The sequence below is a fragment of the Carcharodon carcharias genome, chromosome 4, assembly GCF_017639515.1.
Source record: "Carcharodon carcharias isolate sCarCar2 chromosome 4, sCarCar2.pri, whole genome shotgun sequence".
Lineage (NCBI taxonomy): Eukaryota > Metazoa > Chordata > Chondrichthyes > Lamniformes > Lamnidae > Carcharodon > Carcharodon carcharias.
Genome location: NC_054470.1, coordinates 23,397,998 through 23,424,020, shown reverse-complemented (window position 1 = coordinate 23,424,020; position 26,023 = coordinate 23,397,998). Strand labels below are relative to the sequence as shown.

At 42.1% G+C, this 26,023-nt stretch overlaps 1 protein-coding gene across 3 annotated transcripts in view; it reads right to left on the bottom strand.

Annotated features, from left to right (window-relative positions):
- pcsk5b (proprotein convertase subtilisin/kexin type 5b) overlaps positions 1–26,023 on the bottom strand; it is a 458,035-nt gene that overhangs the window by 205,502 nt on the left and 226,510 nt on the right. The window contains exons 15-21 of one of the 3 annotated variants that reach the window (XM_041185987.1): positions 25,537–25,636; positions 15,750–15,943; positions 13,720–13,804; positions 12,495–12,598; positions 9,166–9,295; positions 5,848–5,963; positions 915–4,212 (exon numbers count right to left, since the gene is read on the bottom strand). In XM_041185987.1, the coding sequence (XP_041041921.1) occupies positions 4,097–4,212; positions 5,848–5,963; positions 9,166–9,295; positions 12,495–12,598; positions 13,720–13,804; positions 15,750–15,943; positions 25,537–25,636 (845 nt within the window). In that variant the 3' untranslated portion in view covers positions 915–4,096. Of the gene's footprint in view, positions 1–914; positions 4,213–5,847; positions 5,964–9,165; positions 9,296–12,494; positions 12,599–13,719; positions 13,805–15,749; positions 15,944–25,536; positions 25,637–26,023 lie in introns of those variants that run through there. The other 2 variants (XM_041185988.1, XM_041185989.1) reach the window with 2 other exon arrangements.

Genomic DNA, 26,023 nt, shown 5'->3' with positions numbered 1-26,023 from the left:
TTAGTTACCAGAGTCATAGGAAATCTACTAGTAACTGTTTAAAATGAGCCCCCACCCCACACTACATCTTAAAATGGTGTAGTTGGGCTCCAGTGATTTTGTAGATCACAGCCTTTGGACAATTATAGAGATGCTTCAAATATTTGTTCATAAAGTTTTGTGATATGAATTTCTAATAGAACAAAGATTGTACAATGGTATTCCAACATTCACGTAGGTTCATAAATTTGTAACTACAATACCAGCCTTTGCATATCAGCTCAACTTTCAGGTGATATTTCTGAAATTGTGTAAAAAGGCAAAATAGCTCCTGAAGTGCCACTGAAAATTTAACACTGGTTCAAGTTCAGCTTGAAATTTTTACTTCAAAGTTAGAGAAGCTGATAAACGAGTATGTGCGTGCGCTGTGGAATGTGGAACTGAGTCCTAGAAAGGTGTTGTAGGTTCCACGCTTGGGTCTGTGCTGAGTTACTGGGTGTCAGTTAGGTGGCACGTAAGAAGCAAAACATCGAATTTTCATGTATAATATAATCATTATTATAGCCAGGCTATTAACAGCTTTTACTTAATTAATAAATGCTCTTGAGATTATGGGCCTTCTATTCTATAACAAGGCACAACTTAACTGCAACCGTGTAATCTTTCTGCAATACAGAAGACAGTTACTGGGATGGCAAACTGAATTTTAGTTGCATGTTTATTCAGCTTTCCTACCTGTTGGTTGATATTTCAGACTGGTGAAAAGTTAGTTTCTGAGCTACATCTTTCCAGTAGCTTTTGAGAAACTGCTTAAATATTTCTGACGTAAGGTAATGTTTAGTTATGTCCCTCAATTATTAAGCTCAGTATATTTCACTTTCTTGCCAAATTAAAATCAATGGCATTTGAATAATATCACAGACATACAATATTTGTATATAAAACACTTTTTAAACTTTATTGAACTGATTTTAATGCCGCTTTCATTTTACAGTTAAAACTATCAAACTACATATTTTTAAAACATAGAAAGCTCTTTTGCACACAGTGATATTCTAAACAAGACTTTTAACAAGATTCTTCCAAGACTGAAATATGAAATTAAGGTTAATTTAATAGCAAAAATAAAATATGGAATTACTGATTTTGGCCATTATCCAATACAACAGGACTACAATATTTTACACATAATGACTGAGCATTTTACACATGTACAGTAACCATCAGTAAACGTGATCTTGAATTTAATGACAATGACACTATGCTAAATGTAAACTAGATTATCGCCCGTTTTATAGTATTAGTGTTTTGTTTTTGCTAGCATCTGACAAAATCTTTACAATCCATGTCCATTATTATTAATACATATTTTACTTATGTTTAAACAAGTCAGACCAAGTTAAAATTATAATTAAAAATCATGAGACCAAGGCAGTATTTAAATAGTGGAGCTAATGCACATATAATAAAAGACCAGTTGGAGGAAATCTCCATTTCTTTCTCATAGATTAAGTATCAGCTTTAAAAAATGGGTCACCACTAACATAGGACAGTTTACTAAATGATCAGGAAAAAGGGAGAGTCCCCTTTAATCCAATGATGATAACCAACGGCTCAGTGCAATGTGGGAATGCGCTCGCTCCACATTTGTTGTGAAAGATCATAGGGAAGCAGCATTCTGTGATACACTGTGTCAAAGCCACGGTCCAATTAAATAGGTCTCATCATGTATACTCATGCATGGGAAGTGGTGAGGGAAGAAATAGAATCTTCAGAGCTCAGAAATTTTTATTGGGTATGGTAAGTGTGAAGTGATACGAGAATGTGTACTAAAAAAATTGGAATAGGCCAAGCACAACTTCAAAATCACTGCGACATAAGTGTAGAAAATAAGAAAACATTTAGTGCAATGAATTGGGAAAACCATACCATCATTACTCAAATCAAAAATCAGCACCATTATGGGGCGGGGGGGGGGGTGCATGGGGGAGAGCAGGGAAGAGAGAAAAAGAGTTAGGTTACTTTCCGAATTCATTGTGGTTTTCTTCTAGTCTTGCCATGAGCCAATCTTTTAAAAGCCATTTAAAAATCAACAAAACAGCCATTTGCTGCCCACGTCCCAAGAGGTCTCCATGCCCACAGCATATAAAACAGCAGGTTGCTCTGTTGCATTAGCTGGAGTTTGACCTATACACCACATTCCTGACAACACAACTCCTTTAAAAATAAAGGAGCATTTCCAGCACCTGTGCTGCTGTCTACCCAAGTTTTAGGTCACACTTGAATATGGTAGAAGGGAGTGTGCTGCGAGGTAGAACCTGATGCTTCACCAGCCAATGACATCTATCATGTTTTGAAGCCCATGCTCTCGTTATTGGGCTTTCTCTCCTTGTCCCACAAAAGGAGGGAGAAACTTTCCCTGAAGACGAGCTGCAGCCACACATACACCGATCACCATATATTCCAAGCACCATCAGTGCAACGTACTGTGTTGCACATTAAATTCAGTTGGTCTATTTCTACAGTCTAAATCTGAATTGAAAGATTTTGTTTAAACATCTGCAGTAACATGCAATTTCAGTATTTAATTCAGCCCAAAGCCAACAAGCCATGCCATATATGCAATGCACCTGAGAACTTGAAATTCTTTCCATCTTAACGGACATGTCTGACAAGCTTTTCTGCATGCCCATCAGCCCACTTTATTGACCGTATTAACAGAGTCTAAAGCCCAGGGGTGACTGTCATGGAAATTAGAGATCAGTGAAGAACTTGAAATGTGCAATCTTTCTGGCTGCGAAATATCGATCTATGCAGGTGTTTAACTGCACAGAAAGATAGGTTTGACTTGGGTAGACTACTTGCCTCAGTTTTTTATCTAGGTTCAATCTGGACAAATTTTGGTCTATATAAAATTAAGTCATAGATTTTCTTTTGACCCAAATCTGTACACAAATCACAGTTTCAGCATAAATGCTCATGAACAGTACTGCTGAATTCAGTAATTAAAAAGAACAGGCTTGTGTTAGTAATCCTAAATTATTGAAAGTGGTAAGATCTAAGACTCCAGAAAAGTAAAAACTTCAAATCAGTGTTTAAACAGTAAAACTGTTAAACATGCCAAGACAGCAAAAACAAATGAGTTTGGGGGAAAAAGAGAAGTAATTCAAGCTTTACATAACAAAGAACCTGATTAGTAGAATGCATATTAATTTGTAAGTACTTGCATGCCAAAGAGACATTACAAGGCTACGCTTCAATGACAGGACTATTGAGCATCAACAACTCACTTGCAAAGAAAGTGAAAGGGGGGTTTGCTTTGTGAACTGCCGCCTGTTTTGCTTTTGAAAACATTCTAGGACAATCATTACCATTAACATTGATATGAATGTCAGCACTTTCCACCACTGACACCAGCATGATTATCAACATCAAATAAGCCATGACCAATATGTTTCGAAAGCTTCAGGCAGTTAGTTAATAATGATAAAAAGCCTAAACAGACTGAAATGTATAAGTTGTTATTACAGAAGAGGTTTAATGTGAGCATGCAGAATAGCATTTTGATGTTGTTGTTCCCCAGCTGGAAAGATGCAGATTATTCCTTGGTTACATACCTGTTCATATTTATCTCGAATCACCCAATATCGGTATTCAATGTCTGATGGGTTTTAAATTTCAATAAGTATCACTTTTAAATGTAAACACAAATTCATATACTAACCTGCCAATTTTGCAATCATGTAAACTTTTCAATATTGTACAAAACAACCAGGAAAGAAAACCCTTCCTAAAAGCAAAGCCTTTACTTGTGCTTACTGGGGGTTGGGGGGTTGGGGGGAATAATCACATCTCATTCCAAATAGAAAATTTGGCATTATACGCTTTGGTCATAAAAGTAAAATACTGACAAGTTAGTTATTCCAGATGTCAGACAGTAAACACCTGAAGTGAAAGGTAGGTCTGTTGTAATTGCTTCACCATTAAAAGTTCTGTCACACAGTTCACCGCCTCCTTGAAGGAGGAGAAAGGGTGGCTTTCTATTTTTTAATATTAAAAGAATTTACACGTGTGCATACAGGAGCAAAGGAAGGGGGGGAACCCTGTGGTCATCTGTTCAACCTTTAAGTGAACATGTTCTGCAACACAGTTGTTGAAGCACTTTCCGTTGGCAAAGGCTGTTCTTTTTCACCAGGACGCAGAAACTTCCCTCGGCCCACGATTCTTCCGTTGCTTTCCAGAGATCGGGATCACAGAGACAGGAGTTTGAAGGTTGGGAAGATGGAAGCAGAGGGACGAAGTAGGTGATTTTTCAGACAGGGCAGAAGAAATCAGTCAAGAGGGTGACAGAAGCAATTTTTTTTTTGTTCGTCAGAAGTAATTGTATCCAACAGGAAGTAAATGTTCATTTTTTTTTCGACAGGAAGTGATTTTATTCCATTTTTGAAGGGAGAAAAAAGATCAGAGAGGAAGACATTAGAAAACTGTTGCTTAAAACATCATGAAAGTGAATCATAACCACAGACAAAAGAACTGTTTAATCACATTAAAGAAGGTAAAATAGGAATCTAGAAAAAAAAGGTATAAAATAACAAGCTGAAAAACCTATGTTTGCAATTACAACAGATCAAGTCGTCCAAAGTACATAGTGTAAAAGATGCATTACTGGCCATATAAAACAAAGATTGACTATTGGTGAAAATGCACACGTTTTCTATATCGATCATAGAAATGCATACTGATCACATATTTGAAAGACCTTAGAATATTTAACCTGCAGGCAGCACAATCCTATGTAAATAACTCAAGGAAAACTTTCTGCTGAATTTTTTGGATTGCATACTGATAGAAATCCAGGACTGAAATTTCCTCCCCAGTCCAGCGGGAAAGAGCAGTAGAATATGACTGCTTCTCCTGCATGCAATTTTTTGCTATAACATCACCTAAAAAGTTGGTCTTCTGATTACACAATAAAAGAATGCAAAGCATGGAAGAAGAAAGAGCCATCATGATGCCATCACAGATATTTAACTCGCCATTTAACATATTCCATAAATATTCACCAATCTCAAAATATAATTAAGTAAAACTCAAAAATATTCAGCCTACACGGGCAGCTCGTCAGATACTGGCAGTTTACCACACCTAGCAAAATTAAAAATGACTATCCTCACCTCACATCCACACGTTTTGCAAAAAGGGTCATTGGATAGCAATACCTTTAGCTGACTTTTCATCTCTGAGCCTGAGGCCAAGTGCAGTTACCCTATCACCATTCCTGCTGAGAACTAAAAGTATATTATGAATTGAGCCTAGGCCTTCCTGGCCTATATGCCTGGACACCATGCTAGCTGAACATTTATCCACCGAATCTTTAATTGGTATTTACTTTTCCTCAGGCATTTCACATGTGCCTCTGATGATCAGCACAGTAATCTAAAAGAAAATGAATAGGCTGTTGCTACGGCTCATTGCATGGACTTGTACACAACGACTGGGCTTTGGGCAAGTGAGTGGACAACTACCAGCATGCATACAGACAACAAGTGCATTAAGGAGAACAAGGGAATGGGCAAGAGAGGTAATTTGTACTCAAGTAGCGCAAACTAAAATCAAGTGCTATTAGCACATGTCAAAACCACTGTCTGGTAGGTCGCTTAACAGCACCTTTGTTTTTAGCTGATACATCAAAGGATAAATAAAACTTCTCTTGACAAATAGAAAAGAAGCTGAATTGCAAACCAGACACCATTCATGGTTAAAGAGGTTTTCAAATAACATTGATGCTGCCTCAGTATGTCCAACTAAAGCAATTTGCTTTACTCCCCTGAGCAGTTAAAGAGAAAAGCAATGACCAGGAGTACTCACCATCTTTACAAACAGTGCCAACCACACAGACTCCTCCCTCAAGATTATATCCACTAGGACAGGTGCTGCAGTTTCTTTCTCCCTGGCCAGTACAAGTTAAACAGCTTGCATCACACCTTGGGGGGGGAAAAAAATACATTTTGTTCCAAAGTTCTATAGATGCTTTTCTAAATACAAAGAAAATATGTACGGGAAGAAAGAGGGAGATTTTTAAGAAGGTGACTACTGATCCAAAATCTTAAATGAAGAATTGTTTATGTATAATTATGAATAATTTGGAAGGGCAAATTGCAAAAGTATTCAGGGCCTGAACACAACAGCCCCCAAGAGCCAGAGTATTGTTATTCCAGCAGTTATGTTACAATTACGCCCACTGACTGCTGACGCCACTGATAGTTATGGTGTTGAGAGAATAGCCTGCAGGAGCCAGTCTTTGGTGCTGTGAGGGCTTCCATGATTCCACAGAAACATTAGCATAAGATGTATGGCTGGGGAGTGTGTTATTTTCTGTATAAATGCGTAGATTATATGCAGGTTTTCCCCTATCTCTCCTTTCTCACTCCAGCCATACAAAAGGGACCATGGAAGTTTACAGCAAAGAGGCGCCACTTGGCCCATTGTCTCTGTTGTCAGCTCTTCAATGGGATGACTCCAAATTACTCCCAATATCCTGCTCTATCCATAGTCTTCTGATCTTTCGCTACACCAAATATTTTTTCACTTTTCCCTTATAGGATGCAATAGCTCTTACACTGACTGTGACAAAACATTCCTTGCTAAACACTTCAATGTAAAAGATTTCACTGCAACATGGCCCTCACTTAGACTGGTTCAGATAAAGAGGCAGGTGATTCCTCTTTGCACGATTTCTATAGCTCTAATTTTACCATGTGAATATTGCAAAAGGGCATGCATGCTACAAGCACAAGGAGTGTTTAAAAGGCAGTTGACATTTATTGGTAATACTTGGTTTGTCTTATGTTACTCTGGCAGATTCTCTCACAGCAAAGCTCAGAAAATAAGCAACTATACAATTATTAGGAAAGAGGGGGAAGGAAAGAAAGGAGGAGGTAGCAGTATTGATTAAGGAGAAGATCATGGTACTGGAGAGAGATGTCCTAGAGGGGTCGAGGTAAGAATATATTTGGTTAGAGCTAAGAAACAAGAAAGGTAACATTACATTGCTGGGTGCATTCTATAGGCCACCAACAAGTGGGAAAGATAGAGAGGTGCAAATTTGCAAGAAAATTGTAGAGAAGAGCAAGAATAATAATTACAAATGGAGAACTTTCATAATCCTAATACAGACTGGGATAGAATACTGTAAAGGTCATTGGGAGTGGTGGGTTTTAGCAAGACTGCGTTCAGGAGAATTTTCTACATCAGAATGTTTCCAGTCCAATGAGAAATCTGGTTCTTGGGAATGAGGTTAGACAAGTGGATCAGGGCTCATGAGGGGAACAATTGACAGTGATCATTGTATAAAGTTTACATTGGCTCTAGAAAAGGACAAGCAGCAATCCAGGGTATGGATGATTAATTGGGAGAGGGCCAACTTCAATGGGGAGAGAACAGATCTGCACCAGATAAATTGGAATTAAAGATTGGCAGGCAAAACTATAACTGAAGAATGAACTGCCTTCAAAAAAGAGATGGTCGGGAACAGTATGGTACATTTCCACGAGAGGGAAACGTAGAGCAAACAAATCCACAGCTCCCTGGATGACAAGAGAGATGGAGAGTAAGAAGGAGAAAAGGGTGCATATGACAGATGTCAGGTGGACAATACATTTGAGAATCAGGCTCAATTAATAAGTTCAGAAAAATCAAATAAGGGAAGCAAAGAGAGTATGAGAAGAGACTGGAAGCTAACATAAAGGGAATCCAAAAGTCTTAAATTGGCATATAAATAATGAAAGGGTAGTAAAGGGAGAAGAGGGGCCAATTAGAAATCTTGGGCAGAATTTTACGTTTGGCATGAGGGCGTGTGCCCGACATGCCCGAGCGTAACACGATGTGTGATGACGCCGGGTGTGCATCCTGACGTCATTGCGCAGTCCCGCGATATTTCATTTGGCGGGCGCGCTGGAGTTGGTTGCGTGGCCGCCGCTGTGTAAATAGCCTATTAAGGCCATTAAGGAACTGATTAAGATCATTGTTAACGCTGACTGTCCAACCTTAAGGTTGGCGGGAAGGCAAAAAGACCAAGCGACCTTTGCGTTTAGGAAACCTCATCCATGAGCAGGATGAGGTTTCCCATAGCCTTTATTAATTATATAAAAAAAATTTCATAAACATAAAAACATGTCCCATCTCATGTGACATAGTGTTGGGCTGTTTACAGGAAAAGATATTTTAGATTTCAGATTCTGAATACAAATTTTACTCCATGTTTCATGACACAATCACATTAGGGGACACGTTCAAATAAAATTTTTAACCTTTTATTCATTATTTACAATAACGAGCAACTCTGTGCCTCAGGGAGATTGAAGCGTTCTTTCGCGTCCATGCACGAAAGAATGCTGGCCAACACTCTCTCTCCTCCACCCCCACCGCCCGCAAAGGTAGTGCTTACTGCTCGCATCTTATGCTGGGCGGGCCTAAATTGGATGGGGCATGTTAACAAATTTCACAAAAACTTTATTAAAGTTTTTTAAACTCTACATGAAACCTCATTCCGCCGGTGGATGAGGTTTCATGTTTTTTCAGAAGCCCGCTGGGGCTCCTGGCCTGCCCGCCAGCCTTAAGGTTGGATGCTCAGGGCCTTTAGTTGTTTTAATTATCCTGTCAATGGCCTCAATTGGCGGGCACACAGCTGATTTTGCTGTGCCCTTGCCTTCCTGAAAATTTAAATGGGGCGTGATGACATTGGGGGCTCCCCTCAACGGCATCCCACGTGTCGGCGAGCGGGCCCCGTCCTCTGCTCGCCAATGGCAAAATCCAGCCCCAGTTCTCTACTACCAAACGACTATTTAGATTTTATTGCAAAATATTCACAGCTTTTGTGTTATACTTCGAAATTAAGTCGACAGGTGAAGTCACTGGGCTAAATCCTCAGGCATCTAATATTGTTGGCCTTCAATAAGTGAAAGAAAAAAAGTTCATAGTTAGCTATTCTCAAAAATATAATTTGGAAAACTGGATTGCATACTCCACTGTGCATTTTGGTAACAGCCCAATGCACTGCCTCACAAATAGGCAGGAAACGAAGTTAGGAAGATGGAAATTAGCATGGGTGACCAAAGTTTGATAACATGTGGAAAATTGCAAAAAATACTGCGACATCATTAACATTTTTTTAAAATCACAACTTGCCTCCTGCATGTCTTTTCTCCATGTTCGGATGGCTGATCTATGTAGTAGCCAAGGCTGCAGCTCAACACACATCTCCAATCCTCCAGGTAGTAACCTGCAGCACACTGTGTACAGGACTCTTGGCCTGGACCTGCAACACAGGACAGAAACAGTTATAGTAGATCCTCAAGATTCAAAATCAGAAGACCCGCCTTACTAAAAAGTCACTCATTTGGTGACAACATTCCCCAGAAAATTCTTGTGTCCAACCCTTTATTTCAGAGATTTGATTCAAGATTTGAATTATGTAGCATTTTTCCATGTAATCACTGGGGACATATTATTAAATATCTATGTAAAACATGTGAATGATTGTGTTATGATCCCAGCTAATGTTACTACTGGGCAAGCCAAATCCCAGGGCTGAACCTGGCTTGATAAGATCCTAACTTTGATTTTTTGTTTAGAAACGTGGAGAGTGGCTACTGAACAGTCACAGGATTCAACTGATGGACTTTTAACAAAAGAGTAAAACATTTATTAAACAAGATGAACTATAATACATTACTTCTTCACCGACAACTATACCTTTTACAGATATATACAGATTTGTAAGGATAACACGAGTTACAAAAGTTATGTTAAACTCTAGTGTTCACGGTAAGTACACAGTCCATGTGAACCAGTAGGCACACCACACTCTGAAACCAAGTGACAGATGCTGCCCTAAACAGATGCTATGGATTTGTCCTCAGCTCCGCCAGGCACTTGTCACACCGTGCACCAACTGGTCTCACTGAATTCCGCCTTTTACACGGGGTTTCCAATCTCCATCCTCGAAGAACCCGCTTTGGAATCTTCTCCCAAATGATGCTTTCTCTCAGGCACCTTCCACAAAGGTCCACCACCAGGATTTGGAACTCTCCTTCTGATGCCCCTCCCCTGGATCGCCACATGCATTCAAGCTTCCTTCTATGCACTCTCTCTTAAATACTCAGCTGTGGTAACAGGATACCACTGCTTCATATGCCCTTGGTAAACAGTTAGATCTTCAGCTGTCTCCTTGGATCTTTTGGCTTCTCGCAAGCGTATATTACTTTAAATCTGCATCCTGTAACTTCTCACTTTAAGCTTGGAGACTTTCTCTGCTCCTCACTTAACTTCCACTTAACAGGACCTTTTCCAGATCCCTGTTTGTTCCCTTTGACTAGAAGGTTTCCTTGGGGCCTTCTTTCTTCTGTTCTTTGGGGAAAGCTGCTTCCTCTGCAGTTTCCTCTGCTGTGTCCAGCCTCTCCTGACATCCGCTTCCAACCGAACTTAAACTGCTTTCAGTTTGTGCGTGTGTGTGTGTGTGTGTGTGTGTGTGTGTGTGTGTGTGTGTGTGTGTATAAGAAAGAGTGTGTAGCCTCCCCCTTTGGGCCCCTGTTGGTAGGCAACAGCACAGATTTTTCTATTTTGATTTAACTTCCCTAAACTGCTAACTCCCCTTGATAACACAGCTCTCCACTTCAAGGATCATAAAACTCATTCAAATGCAGGCATCTTTTAAAGTGAAACTAAACTCAGGTTTCATTCTTTTAACCCACAAATGCAGAAATACAAATTAAACTTCAGCTTAAAGATATAGCTTATTTCTAACACCTCCAAATACACATACAACTTAATTAAAGCTATCTCTATTTCCTAACTATTGATTTAATCAGATTTGGTACATGAGGATTTGACTGCAATTTGAGTCTATCTTTGTCTATTTATATGATATTTAAAGGGTATCTTCCCTTCAAAATGAGCATGAATGTTGAATGTAACTTGTGCCATTTTCAAGCCATTTTTCACTCCACAATCCCTACTCAGGGGATTTCCAAACTCTTGCACTTCAAAGTACAACCAAGATATTCACTTTACAAACTTTTATTTGCTGACATTTCTGGGGGGAAAAATGCCTCTAAATCATCACCATGCTATAAATACTTCAGCAGCACTACAAGCAAGGGTTGGGTAGGGGGGTGGGGGAGAGAGAGTATTTTTTTCAGAAAACAGACTGTCACTGAGATCAATAACTGTTTTCACCCGCTAATAGAAAGCTTTTTGCTCAGAGCTCTCTGACGTGAGATTAGCAGAGATTCTAAACTATTTTTGCCTCCATGAGAAATGAGAACGGAGTCTAAGTTGAAATGTTTCAGAGGTTTATTTATTCAGTATCTCAGTTTGTGACTTCCATTCTGTTTTAAAATTCATCCACAAAATGCTGAAGTTATCTTTGCACCACAGTCTGGTAACACACCAGAAAGATTCAACTAAGTATATTTATGTGCAGCCTGGACTCCATCTACATATTGAATAAGAATCAGTGCTGAGCCAAAGATGACATCAAAACAACTCAATTTGGATGATGTAATAAAGCGTTCATGCACTAAAGAGACAAACTGCCAGGATGCAACATTATATTGCTTTCTAAACAAATTATGGAAAACAGGCGGTAAACTGGCTGAATGGGAAATTGGAATGGTTCCATAGTGCTATATTTTCCACCCCCTGACCGATTCCTTTTTCTGTGAGAATTCTGTGGCCTGCATCAACGTGCTTGGAAAGGTGAAAGGAGAGAACTGACAAAGAGGAATTTGAAACACAAATCTAGTGCTCAAAACTGGAGAAGGTACAAGATGAGTATACTAACAGGTTAAAATTACACTTGGAAGAAAGTGCCGTACCACCCTAAAGAAGTCCAGCAGATAGTGAGGTAGATTAGTTAGCCAAACAGGCTACCTCCATGAGAAAGTCTAGGATGTCAATACTACACCTAGATAATGTTTTGGCTGGGGAGAGTCTTAATCTTGACAGCACAAGGACAAAGCAGAGTGGCTCAGTTATTGAGTATCCTGGGGGAGAATGGGGAATGAGGAAGGAGAGGATCATCAGCTGGAGACCATGGGGACGGAAAAGAGAAGACCAAAGAATAGAATGGAGGCACCTTGGCTGACTAGTGAATACAGCAGTGACTTCCAGGTTAGATCCTGTCCAGGAGAAACAAGCTAGAACAGCAGCATAAAAAATATGTCTCATGCCTGGGACACTAACACAATGTTATGCTCATGCATTTTCTGCCAAATTAAAAGATATTCATCTGATCTAATAATAACACTTAAGAAATTAAGATGGCATAAGCACTTGGACACCAACACCAAATAAATAGTCCAAATTAGATCACTGAAATAAGACACACATTAACGGAAGAAAATAGTTGGTTAAACCAACCATTTTCTTCCAACCTCCCCCCACAACCCAACCCCACAATCCAATTTTTCTCAATAACAAAAAATGAAATGCTAAGGCTTAAATAGCAATATTACCTGCACAAGTTGCGCAGGATATGTGACAACTCTCACAATCCCTGCTCAGTGAATTAAAGTAAGTTCCAGCTTCACAACTGAAGACACACTTTGGTCCTTGCAACCTGGCAGAAATGGGGAAAAGTAGTCATTGAAAATTATGATCCGATGACACACAAAACATCTGAGCTTTGGTGGAAAGTTTCCTGTAAAAGATTTGTTTTAATGATCATCTCAACTCTTTTTGGGATCAACAAGTTTAAAATAGTTCGAGAGAGAGAGAAGAGATTTGGTGATTTCTTTGCTCAGAACTGTTAGAGAGAGATGCTCTGCCACAGGAAGTAGTTGAGTTGGAGACCATTACATACTTCAAGAGAAGAGCAAACTAACATTTGAGACAGAGTAAAATACAGGGCTTTGAAGAGAGATGAGGACAATGGGATTAATGGAGGACTTCTGTGACAAAAGTCCCCACAAACATGATGCACTAAATGGCCTGCTTCTGTATTGTGCTGTAAATTTCTATAGTTAGAGATACAATAGTTTAAGGTGAAACAATATGGTGGAATGTCAGCCTTCCTGTCCTGAAAGGGCAAAATTTGACGTGTCAGCAACTTGACTATCTTAGCTAAGTGGTTATATTTAAATCCAAATAATGTGAAACCTATTTGAATAGGGAGGGAGAAGGCCATCATAGATAACCTAGATTCCATCTTCCTTGATATCCACATGTGTGAAACTTATCAGCATGGGAGTCAATGGGTTAGCAATCAGGTGCAAGAATCCCAGCTATTTCTTTCCTTTCCTTAGTTCAAGATGTTGAGGCCAATTGTATCATCCTTACCATTGCCTTGTTAGATCACCTAACTCAACAAACATTTAGGATTAAAACTGGGCATATTGCACCACAAATTTACCAAGGAAGCCATCAATATTGCAAATAATTTTTAAAATAAGGAATACTGCAATGTGAATTTCCTAAATTACACCATATCTCTGAATGAATCTCTGACATGAAAAATTTGAGTGTACGTACAAAAATAGACAAGAATGTTTATAAATCTAAAGATTTGTGACCTATCAGCAAGAATTAAGCTAAACTGCTATCAAATTCTGAAAACAGGACCAGGACTTTGGAACTCTAAGCAGAAATACATTTGTACAGTTTGGAGACTTTTATGGCTTATCTATCGACTCGACGATTTGCTATCTCCTGCCTCCAATGAAAAAATAACATTGTTCTTACCTCCAACCTGGTCTGCAATCTGTACAATGGTGGAATGCACTACATTTCCTGCAGTTTTCACTACATCGTCTACACATATTTTCATCTAGAAAGAGATAAAAATACATAAGATAAACTGAAATTTGACCTGTAGTGGTGGAATGGAGAAGAGAAACTAGTAAAACACTAGAGTAGAAATTATTCATAGCTTGGTAAGATAATATGACATTGTACCTGAGGACAGACATCACCACTTGTCTGTTACTCTTTTGATTAATTTGTCATCTATGCAATAAGCGTATTGAGAAGTTGCACAGGCTAAATAAATTTATCTGTTTAGGGGCAAAAAAGAATTCCTATCTTGCAATATAGAGAAGCAGTAGTTGCCAGAAAGTTTCAGAATCTTTATTGTGCTAACAGTTCATGGAGCTGATTTTACGCTCCATTCCCCATCTGGGTACTAGACAGCAACTGTTCCATAACGACCCAGGTTATTTCTAGCCAGGTACAAGCAGTAAGACCAAAATGACTTGTGAGCACTCTTACATTTGGGCCTAGGAAAATGAATTGGGTGGTTTGGTGGCATCACACCTACTTCACTTTCATATTACAAAGCTTCTAACTATTCTAAGTGCCAGCATTCTGCTCCTGCCTGGGAAATCCCTGAAAGCACACAGGCAATGCATTGAGGAAAGGGGGAGATGACCTAACATCACTCACCTGCAACACCGCTGACTCCGCTTTGCACTTGGGAACTAAGTCTTTTCTAGCATAGGAAACTTGGCCCTATGTCTACACGGATACTATTTAATGATCAGCTGACTGGGACGGGTGATTACACAACCAAAACCAGCTAACTTTACCAGGCCAGAATTTGAACCTAGTTCCTTCCTGATTTATATGGTTTAGTTCAACACTAGCATTAAGATTTCGAGAGAGGCCATTTGCTTTTAAAAAGAAATTCAAACTCTCAGTTTTAACTGAAAGAAATTATACCACAAGATTTCACATCTTAAACAATAACTTGTACAAGAATTAAACAAAGTACTAACACTATATTTGATAAACCTTTTATTTTTATACTTGAAAATCTTAACAGACCACTTCCCTTTCTGTGTTTAATTCTGCCCGAGTTCCCCTACGCTTTCTAGAATTTTGAGGTTGTTTCACTTCTCCTGAAACTTTTTATTCTGAACATGGCCCCAGCTCACAATTCCTGCTTAGTGACTCCAGATCAGGGAAACCCTGATACCTAAAGGCCTCTATGCTCCTTGTTCTGGCTGATGGCAGATACACAATTGCCTTCTCTCAGGCTTCCAAGCTAGCTCTGTGGACAGCTTTCTAACAGCCTCCCAAGTTGACTCACTGCCTGCTTCTGTGTGAAAAATACACAGATAAACCCCACACAAAAGCATAGTTCCCTGCAGTTTATCCCAGATGCTCTAAACAGAAAAAATATTAAAATAATTATGTTTTAATTTCAAAACAACCCTTTGATTCTGGGACCTCCATGAATAATTTATATCTCTAATGAAAATAAAGACGCTCTCACTAGACTTATTGGGTCCATCTAGAAACCCGGGGTTTATAAGTTGTTTTTAGTTACTTTGATCTCGAAACTACATGGATAATTTAAATCCCATATTGAAATAACTGGAGATCTCCTATCCCTGTCAAGAGATGGACCATCCATTGTTTAAGTTTTCTCCCTTCTGTTTCTGGTCTTATTAAATAAACAAAGGTTATCCCTTGGAGCTGTTATTGCCCCGATCCGTTTACAAGTTTATCAGATTTGTCTAGGAATGGATGTATGATATGACAATTCACTCCATGTTTAGTAGCTCTAAAGGAGAAAACACCCACAGTTCAAAATCAGTGATGCTGAACCGACACCACAAGAGTAGCTATATCAGTTTGTTCAAGCAATAATAGTGGGAATCAACATAGGAGGTATTGATCAAATTTAAGAATCTGTAGCAATCACCAGTCAATCATCTAATACAATTATTGCTCACTTAGTTTTCTTTTGAAAAAAAAAAACAAAATCTTACCTTTATCGAGGTAGAAACTGTCTGAGCAGTTAGGTATACAGACATTTGTCTCTTCATTCAAGTGATAGCCATTTTTACAGGAAGTGCACTGGTCACTACGGCTTCCTACACAAGTCTCACAGATTGACCAGCATTTTTTACAGCGTTTCTTCTCATCATCAAAGAATCCTCTTGGACATTCAGGAACACAGGTTCTGCATTCATAGCAAATGACCAAGATTAGCTTGGAATCAGTTACCTTTTCCATAAGAGAGGAACAGTGGCAAAAGTTCCTAATTGATGCTACTCAGTGTTCAAACCCAAAGGAAGGAAGTGACGCACCACAGACCAAAGTGGACTGTTACTGTGCTATTAAGTTCAATGCTGCATTTAAGCACTCAACTCTAAAATATGTCAACATAATCCAACTGGATTATTTTAAAATAATTTTTCTCCAATAAAGAAATTGTATCCATACTTTCAACCTCTATGGCCGGAATTTTCCAACCCCTCAGGCCGGCGGGATCTTCTGGACCGGCCAACGGAGAATTCAGTGGCTCACCGGTCCCGTCATGGGAGAACCCATGGTGGGGAGAATTAGAAAATTTTGCCTTGTCTCACTGATTTAAATTTACATCCTCTGGTCTTACTTCCCTAGGTGATATTCAGAGTTCATTTTATTTATTTCATTAAATTTCTTCTGAATAAGATATAGAATTTTTCTTCCATTATTAATGATCCTAATGAAACTGCATTCAACTGAATTGGAAAGTTTCAAAGCATGTGTACTTTAAAGAGAAACTTAAGTATCCTAGATTTGTAGCTGGTGAATCAAAGGCATTAAACCACTCCGAATATAATGGAACACCTGTGCCTGGTAAACCATCAAACCATTTAGAGAATTTACTATATTTGGAATAACAAAATAAGGTAGTCCTAAAAGCTAAGTGTAATAAGATCCAGAAAACTGAAAGCAGTGATTATCGAGAACATAAAACGTTGTATATTCTTTACTTGGGGTTTTAAAGGTCAAAGACAGGACTTTCCCCATTGGTTAATATGGGTTGCAATAAATCCATTTTAGGAGGCAAAAGGCAGCTGCTCATTACAATCCCCAATTATGACTGTCTACAATGGAGCTTCTCTGGGAAGTGCACGCTGCATTTTATTGCTGGCTAATAGCAGGAATTCTTTGGATTTAACACAGGATGTTGAGTTTCAGTAGCTCAAATGTTCTTATACAAACTGAGTCGAATGCACCCATCAAATAGGCAAACATTTTCTTTGCTGATTTGAAAAATGGTCTGGTACATACAAAATTTATATTGAAGTTGCAGTCTCAGATAGGCTCTTCTGAAGACCCCATTAAAATATAGATATGCAACCCAAATACAGTTGTTTACCTAGCTATAAGATCTTTGAACAAAGTCATCATTAATGCAGCTCTGCTTACTTTATGATGCAAGTACACAGCTGTGTGTATGCCCAGACTAGTCAAATCAAATGAGCACTGCAGATTGGATCAATGTCATGTAAAATTTCTAATTTTAAAAGATAGCGGGCAGAATTTTCTCAGAACTGCACTAAGTGTAGTAGTGGGTGTGTAAAATGGGGTCTTAACCGCCGATGAAAATGGTGAGTTTTCACGCTGTATCGGCCTGAGCCCAACTCGTTATTGACTCATTCCCATGAAACATGCCACTACCACGGCGAGTGGGCTCTCATTCGCCAGCAAGCCATCATCCTGCTGTTGTATCGTGCCGGCCACCATCTTTAAAAGGCGGGTGCCAGCAAAGCACTCGTTGTCACCAGCTCACCACCGCTGCCTGGGAAACATGGCCAGCAAAGGAAAAAAGACTGCAGCGCACCCCCCCCACCACCCCGCCCCCCCCCCCCCCCCCCCCCCCCCCCCAACCCCCCACCGCCCACCCCCGCTTTAACAGTGAGTCCCTCGAGCGACTGCTGGATGCCATGGAGGCTCGCCAGGATGTGCTCGACCCCAGCTCTAGCCGCAGGATGGGCAGCAAGGTCACCAACCCGGCTTGGGAGATGGTGACAGCGGTGGTTAGCGCAAACACCCTGCAGAGGAAGACAGCCACTCAGTGCCACAAAAAGATAAATGATCTCTTCAGTTCCACCAGGGTAAGTCACTCTTTTCATCACTCACAACTCACAAACCCATCACACATCCACAGGGCCCTCACTCACTGCCGGTGCAAGCGACATCACCATTCACTCTTTCACACACACCGTCATTGTCCTCATCCCATCCATGGGACCACTCACCACCTACACAGGCCTGACATGCTTATTATCTGACTCAGCAGGCGTCCTGATACATTCTCCCCAGCTCGATCCATGCAGGCCAAACTGCCACACAACAGGTAGGAAAGGTCGCAGATAGGTGGAGGGATGCCGGAGATCAAACTTCTGACAGAATTCGAAAACAGAGCCATCTAGCTGGCCGGCGATGACCGGGTCCGGTCCTGTGCTGACGGTGAGGTCGGCACTGCTCTACCAAGTGAGGGTCCAGCAGTACAACATCCATCAGACAACCATGCCATGAGTGATGTGTCCTCTTTCATAGGCCACTGCCATGCGCTAATTATATCCCTTGCTTTCGCAGGCACATCTACCAAATAGCCAACAGAGTCCATGACCCAGGGATTCTAATCATGCCCCGAAGAAACCTCTGAAGAGGAATCTGAAGGCACCCTCCCTGCAGACCAGTCACCCACACCCTCCACCAGCGCAGAGACACACACCAAGTCTCAGGCCTCCAGAGGATGCCCACCAAAGTCATCACAGTCTGGGTGTCATAATCAGCAGGCTGCCTCCAACTCTGCTGTGGCTGTCTGGGGAGCACCAAGACATAGTGGTGGTGGGGTTAGGAAAGTTAGGTAAAAGTAACTCTTTCGAGTACAAACCCATTTCCATCTGTTTCAGATGAAGTTACATTGTTTCATAGTTTGCCATTGTGAGATTTGAACTCTTGATCTTGGGGTTGCAAGCCCAGTACCATAACCACTTGGCTATTTAGGCCAAGCAAGTTGGGTAAAAGTAGTTGCACAGCCTGGCCACAGGTGTTGATCACTTGTACTTACTGTTCACTATTGTCAAGAAACTCCTATGAATGTCTCCCTGCCTGTGGTTCCTTATTCTGATGAGCAGTGTTCTTGTCACTCAAATGTGAAACCTTTCTGCACAAGACAAAAGGTAGGTGGTCTCAGTCCAGGGCCTCTTCCCTGTGCTTTGTGCAGCCTTCAGACCACAGTGATGGTCCAGCCTCCCACTCCTTGGAAACATTACTGATGCCTGCACCTCAATGGTGCTGGTCATTGCTGCCAGAATGTAGTTGGCATGTGCCACAGAGTTCTCTCATTCTCTCTGTGTGCTCTCAGCATCTTTAATGTGGGGTTAGCCCCCATCACACCAGCATCTGTGACCAGTGATGCTGTGCGCCAGCTCCTGAAGGGCTGAGGTGCTGAAGGTGACACAGCATCAGATTCATCTAAAATTTCATGGCTGTGTCTCTGAGGTGGCCCTGATCATGGAGCGCAAGCGAGCTGCCCTCGGCCAGATAGGAGTCAGACATTCTCAGAGGCAATGTGAAGATCTATGGAGTGTCCTCACTGCATGTTGTCAGCATCTCCTGCGATCGTGCGACTATTAGGACCTCCACTGCATCTTCATGACAGAAGCATTCTAGAGGGTATTGGCACTGCCGTAAGCCAGGCAGTAGTCAAACGTTCACAACTGTGATGTGAGGATCAATGGGACACCTCATTGCATGTTGTCATCATCCTCCACAAATCTGGCAGCTATGAGGACCTCCCAAGCGCACCTGACTCATCTAGCCAGTGCAAGAGCCTCATCCCCGTCATCACCAAGGGCCCCCTCACCCCTATCGGCATCCTCCACATCCAAGGAGACCTCCAGCTCCTCCATCTCTTCAGCCAGCTCCTCACCCCATTGCAGCACCAGGTTGTAAATGAGTGATGGTGCCCTCTATGGACTGTATTGCAGGGCTCCACAAGAACCGCATCTTCAGCATCCTGATGGTCTGCTCCACCAAACTGCGAGCTGTTGCATGAGCCTCATTATAGCATCGCTCTGCTGCAGTTTGAAGTCATCTCACGGGTATCATCAGTCACGGCCCCTTGTCCCCAAGGAGCCAACCCTGCAGCCTCTGTGGACCCTGGAAGACTGCAGGGATCTGCGAGAGACTCAGGATGTAGGCGTTGTGCACAATCCCTGGAAACTGTGCACACACTTGCAGGATGTGTTTCTGGTGGTCGAACACCAGTTGCACGTTCAGTGAATGGAAGCCATTGCGATTGATGAAGTCCACTGAGTGTAGCGATGGAGACCTGAGTGCTACATGAGTGCAGTCAATCGCACCCTGCAGCTGTGGGAATCCCGAGATCAGGGCGAATCCAATGGCCCTTGTATCCTGTCTGTCCCAGTCCTGGGCGAAATGTACAAAGTTGTGTGCCATGAAGAAGATGGCACCCGAGACCTCATGGATGCATTTGTGGCTGGCGGATGGTGAAATCCCACATAGGTCACCTGTGAAGCCCTGAAAGGAGTCACTGGCATAGAAATTGAGTGCTGCGATCACTTTCACAGTCACTGGCAGTGGGTGCCCTCCATGTCCCCTTGGTGCCAAGTCCTGCAGTAAGTGGCAGATGCGAGCCACCAGGTCCCTAGACACGCACAGTCGTCAGCGACACTGGCTTTCAGTCATCCGCAGGAATGGCAGGCGGTGTCTATAGACCCTGGGTGTCGCTAGGCGCTGACCAGCCATGGCTCGCTGTCACTCCTGGGCAGCGTGCGCGGGAGCCCCTGCTGCCCCTTTTTCATGAGGTTTCTGCTCCTGCCTTTGCGCAGCCAGGAGCCCCAGTCACTCTCTCCTCCGTTTTCTATGGTCTCTGTAGGCCATCAGGCATACAGCTAGGTTGGATCCTGATGTGGTCCTTCTGCAGCATAAAAGAGAGACGTGGTTATCATGGCTGCACTTAGCAACTTTCCTGGCCCTGTGTGACTGTCCCTTAACGCTTCCCGGAGAGTGCTGGTTACCCCTCGGATGGCCAGGGATGAGTGTACTGCATGGCTGCCCTGTCAGCCTGTGACATGGGGGACACTGGTTCAAACCAGGATGCTGAGATTGCAAGGGGCTGTGAGCACCTCCAACAGTGACTGCTACATGGCCAAAGTTGGCGAGGAGATTGTACAATGTGTGCAGTCCAACCGCTCTGTGGTCCAATAACGTGGTGGGGGGCTCGAAGTCTGTGCCGGGGGGTTTGGGGGGTTGGGGGTGTAAGGTATGGAGCGCTTGGTGGCCCTTTGGTGCCTCCGCATTGCTTGCATGGGTGGGTAGGCTAGCAGCCTGATCCCAATAATATCACTGTGGCTGCGCCTTACCTGTCTGAGTTGCAGAGGCATGGTCAGTTTAAACAGGTGTCCCTAATACGTGGCCACTTCCCTCACTTACCCTGCCCACACCTTAATTGCCTGTGTGCAGGATGCAGCGCCAGGGCAGCACCTGACCCACCCCCAACACCCCACCAACAACGGTCGCCTCCGAGGCTGGTTCCCGGACACCCCCCAACCTCAGCAGTCACTTCCAAGGCTGGCCAGCACTTGACCCTGGACACTCCCCCCTCAAGCAGTGGACTCTGAGGCTGGCCAGCACTTGAACTCGGACACCTCCCCACCCCACCCCACTCCGCCTCAGCAGTCTCCTCCGGGGCCAGGCTTCAGTTGCCCCTGAAGCCTGTAAACAACGGGCGAGCTGTGGAGAACGCTGCTGCTCACTCACCTCAATTCCCCCAAACTGAAGGCCGCCAAGCGCACGTTGGCTGCGTGCTGTTGGGAAACACGTGGGTGTGTTTTCCCACCGATGTGGACGGGCGATATGGCAGGGTTCCAAGAGCCTGGCAGGATGGCCTTTTAATTATATGCTAATGTATTACAGTTAGCTCCCTGCCAACCAATGGCGGGAAACCCGGCCCACCAATGGCAGTCTGAGTGGACGATCGTGACCTGCCTTCATGCTGTCATAAAGTATGTCGCACCATATTTTCTGTGCATGCCACTTATCGTGCCCACTGCCAGCAGGCTCAAAAATTCTGCCCAATTCTTCTGGAATTGTAAATCTGGAGGCTAAGATATGTTTTAGCTTTATTGAAAGTGGCTGCCTTTAAAATGGAACTTCACCCATATAATAAATGCATTTTTTACTTAATTTGGAAGATTTGTGATGTTAATTAAATGTGAGGATCACACCCAGAAATAGTTGGCATGCGTTTTGGGGTATATAATTTTAGTTTGACACAATCTTCAATAGATTGCAGTACAAGCATATCAACTTGCAAAGCACTACAGTATGTATGCATGTAAAAGTTGAATTTTTGGGACCCCTTTTAATGTTAAAAGTTAAAGGGTTAACTTTTACATGGGTAATGTTTTTGAGGGGCTTACTTTCAAGCACCCATGTTTGCAGCTCACACAGCCAGCACACAGTGCTAGGCTTTCAGTCCCTCAGTTTCAGATGCTCACAGTTCACAAATAAATGGATTCTGGCATGAAAGGGTGAGTTTTTAGTGATCCATTTTCTTTTTTGGGGGGCCATAGGACTGCTCACGACAGCTCAGTGAGCTTAGTTCCATTTTTGGGAATGTTTAATGCGCTCGTGGCTCAGATACACTTTTGCACACTCACTCTGCTGTTTGTTCCAATTTTATTGCTGTCATTTTAATGAGGAATTTCAATTTTGCTGAAGTTCTCCGATATCTCATTGGGAAAACTGCAGTCTGACCTAGCACTGACGCAGAAAGATGAGAAAATTTCTGCTTCATATCCTGGTCTCTGCTGTGTTACTGTGAACACAGAGTGGAGCAGTGAGCTGAGCTAGAGCACAATGTCCTCGGAAAGTCGTGGGTCAACTTTTACATGAGATCAACTATTACTTGAGTCTATATGGTTATCTACAATGAGATGGGATCAAGTTCAGAAGCATCAACACACTGGCTTAGCAAAAGAAAATCTGCCACATTAAAAACGACATTCTCAAAACTGGCAAAAAAAATACTTTGCACACCATCTTGTAATAGCAGATGAATTTTGAAGGTTGTGACATTTCCAAGTTTGATGGCTGCAGTAATATCTAATTACGGTCAATTTAGGTTATCTTTAATCTTTTAATTTTTTAAAAAAGGGTTTAATTGTTTATTAACATATGGGAGGGGGGGGGGGGGAATTTTCTCACCTCCCTGCTGAAACATCCAGATGATTAGCAGGTTGGCAACCCATTGAAGTCTTCAGCAGGCTTCAAAGGCCAAGCTCTTTAACTGAGCCATGGCATTAGCATCCTGCTTTCAGGTTCCCTATCAACCAGGGAGGCTGGGTGGAATGATGCATCAAGTCTGGCAAAGGAAGGGACAAAGGAACCTCCCAACATGGGTTAGGATGGGCCAATAGAACACGGACTTGAGAGGCTGCAGCAACCACAGGAATGGAGAGGAGACCTGCTCCCAGAGCCTCTCGCTCTTACCTGGAGATCCCGCTGTGGGAACTGCATTGAGATGTGCATTGAGATGCTCTTTTCCAAAGAAGGAAAGAAGAGAGCAACTTTTCCAACTAAGCAGACTTGAATGGAAGTGGCTGAGGGAGTCAGCAGCAGAAATGTGGTCCCTCACACCTGGAGACAGTGCATCAGGATGTGCCAGGATCTCAGGAGGATGGGAGAGGTGAGTGGTAGGGCACCTTCAGGTGCTAAGCCCCACATTTTGACTTTCCCAGCATTCTCCTGCACAGCAATCCTCAGCACAACACATCTTGCAGCTTCGTTCATTTCTTTCTCTCCAGTCACCTCGTCACATTCGCATCTGGATAGCAAACACACATTCCCCCTCATCTTGCTATCCTCTTGCATCCATTCCTCACAGGCACCTTCCACACATTTAGTCTTTTCCTGCTACCCACACAAACCATTGCTAACACTCAATTTCTCTCTTTCCAGAGGACAGCACACAACTTCAGGCCGGGACACAGACTGGGGGTTTTGCTGGGGGAGGGGGAGAGCGGTGTCCTTCCAGCGATTGGCACTGTGACAGCCGTTGGCTATAGGTGGCCACCTAGCCCACTGGAAAGAAGGTCTTGTTCCAGAAGGTAGCAGATGTCAGCAACACCCTGCTATTGTTAGGAACGAGAGGTAGTTTTAAATAAGTTATGTTTGTATTTCTGGGTGTTAGGAACAATATTTAGCTTTAAGTTTAATTTATATTCCTTATTTGCGTGCTAAGAAAGGTGGAACCTGGGCTTGGTTTCAATTTAGAGCTTTTGTGAGATGGAGCCAGCAAGAATAGTGGCCTGTAAGTATACGTGCATTTTTAAGGAGGTTTCGCAACTCAAAGTGAAGAGGTGGGTTACCAGGGGGTTAGTAGTTTAGGGAAGCTAAAACAAAAAAGCACAAAGTAGAAAAACTGTTAGGTACAGGGGGAGACAAGAAAAGCTGTTTTTAGTTCAGTTGTTATGGGTATACCACAGAGTGAAGACAGAATGAAGGTCTAAGACTATCTCTAGCTGGAAATTATGCCAGACTGTTAAGGAACTCATACTGCTCTAAAGTTAAAGTAATCGTGAATTTAGCGTGGGTTTTCTGGATATCTCAAGAGACACACCAATTGTGGAAGGACTTCTCGTGAATGTTCAGAAGTCTACTGGAAAAGAAGCCTCTTTGCCACTGAGCCATTGAGGAAACAGTGGTACCTCTTCATTGGAGTGTTGGGTCTGTAAGGGTATTGCTGGGATAAAGGACTATTCCTTTATTTGTGTGAATTTATTTATGTGAATTTGAATCATTTTTTCCTTGGTTTCTGTGTAAAAATCTTTCCAGCATATTTGTTGTCTAGTGTAATTTTTTTAAGTTAATTTTTCTTGTTTAATAAATATTTTATCTTGTTAAAAAAAATCAACAGCAGACTCTTGTGAATCTGTTTCAGTAAGTACCCTCCCACTGTGTGAAAAAAGAAAAAAAAAGGTCTATCAAGCTAGGTTTCATTCTGGGATCTGACTTGTCCAGTAATAACATCAGCTGGGATCACAAGGCTATGAAAACCTGAGCTTCCTGAGGCACTGGTGCTCACGTGTTGGGAGCGCTGATCCTCTGCCTATAGAGCCTGTGTTGAAGGTTTTGCGGCCTTGGAGCTGGGTGTCATCAGGGGTGTAAGGTAGAGCTGCATAAACTGCTCCCATGTTGTGGTGGAGGCTAGCATTGAGGGAGTACAGCTGAAGTACAAGTGACATGCAAAACAGGTGAAGTGACTTCCATGAAGTTGGAAATCATTTGTTAAAAGCTGAAAACACTATCCGCAAAGGAGTGCCACGAGCTGCAGCCTCTCAGCTGGCCATGGCTGCAGATCTTTGCTTTCACTGATCGAAGGCTTCCCCGCCTGCCAGTTTCACTGAAGAAATACTCCCAACTGTGCACTCACCTCAGTGACTCTAGCAAGTTCCACACAGCTTGGGAAATAGATCCATTGCCAGTTAAATGCAGAACCATTGGTTGAAACAAAACCTAATTACTTATTATAATATTTAAGTACTTTATCTGACAGCTGCATGGGAGTTTTCTGCTCACCTTCAAACCTACCCAGGTGAAAGTCAGGAAAGGGTGGGATGATGTTGGCTTCCCGAAATGACGTCACTTTTAGGGGACTAAACTCCCCGCACACACCAAAACCCGCCTCGCCTTGGCTAGGAATATTCTCCCCACACCCCCTTGGTTTCTAGCAAATTGACCTACCTCGTATTGTTTTTAAACTTGAGGAAGTAATGCAAACAATCAATGCATTGTTGAGGCCCAGGTCCATCGCAGCCATTATTACATTCAGTATCACAGGATCCTAAACAATGAAGAGTTTAATTTATTTGATTAATTGATCCAATTTTTCTCTAGAGAAGCCACATTTTACTTAGAAACCTTAAGTACAGAGACTGTGGATGAATACTAGCAGAAAACATGCTTTCATCATTCATTTAAGTGAATGGAAATACTAACAGATGAAAAGCAAACTAAATTTCTTTTTCTACATGCAAAGTTGCTTCAATGCCTTTTTGAGATGATAAATGTAGGAATAGTACCCTCTTTATGGACCCACAGAAACTGGAATTGAAATTAACAAAGCAGAGCCTGCACATTTGGTCTACTTTGATAAACTTAGAGTACAAATAATAAATGTAAGTCAATGACAGCCTGATAGCCTTAATCATAGCAAAGAAAATTAACTTCA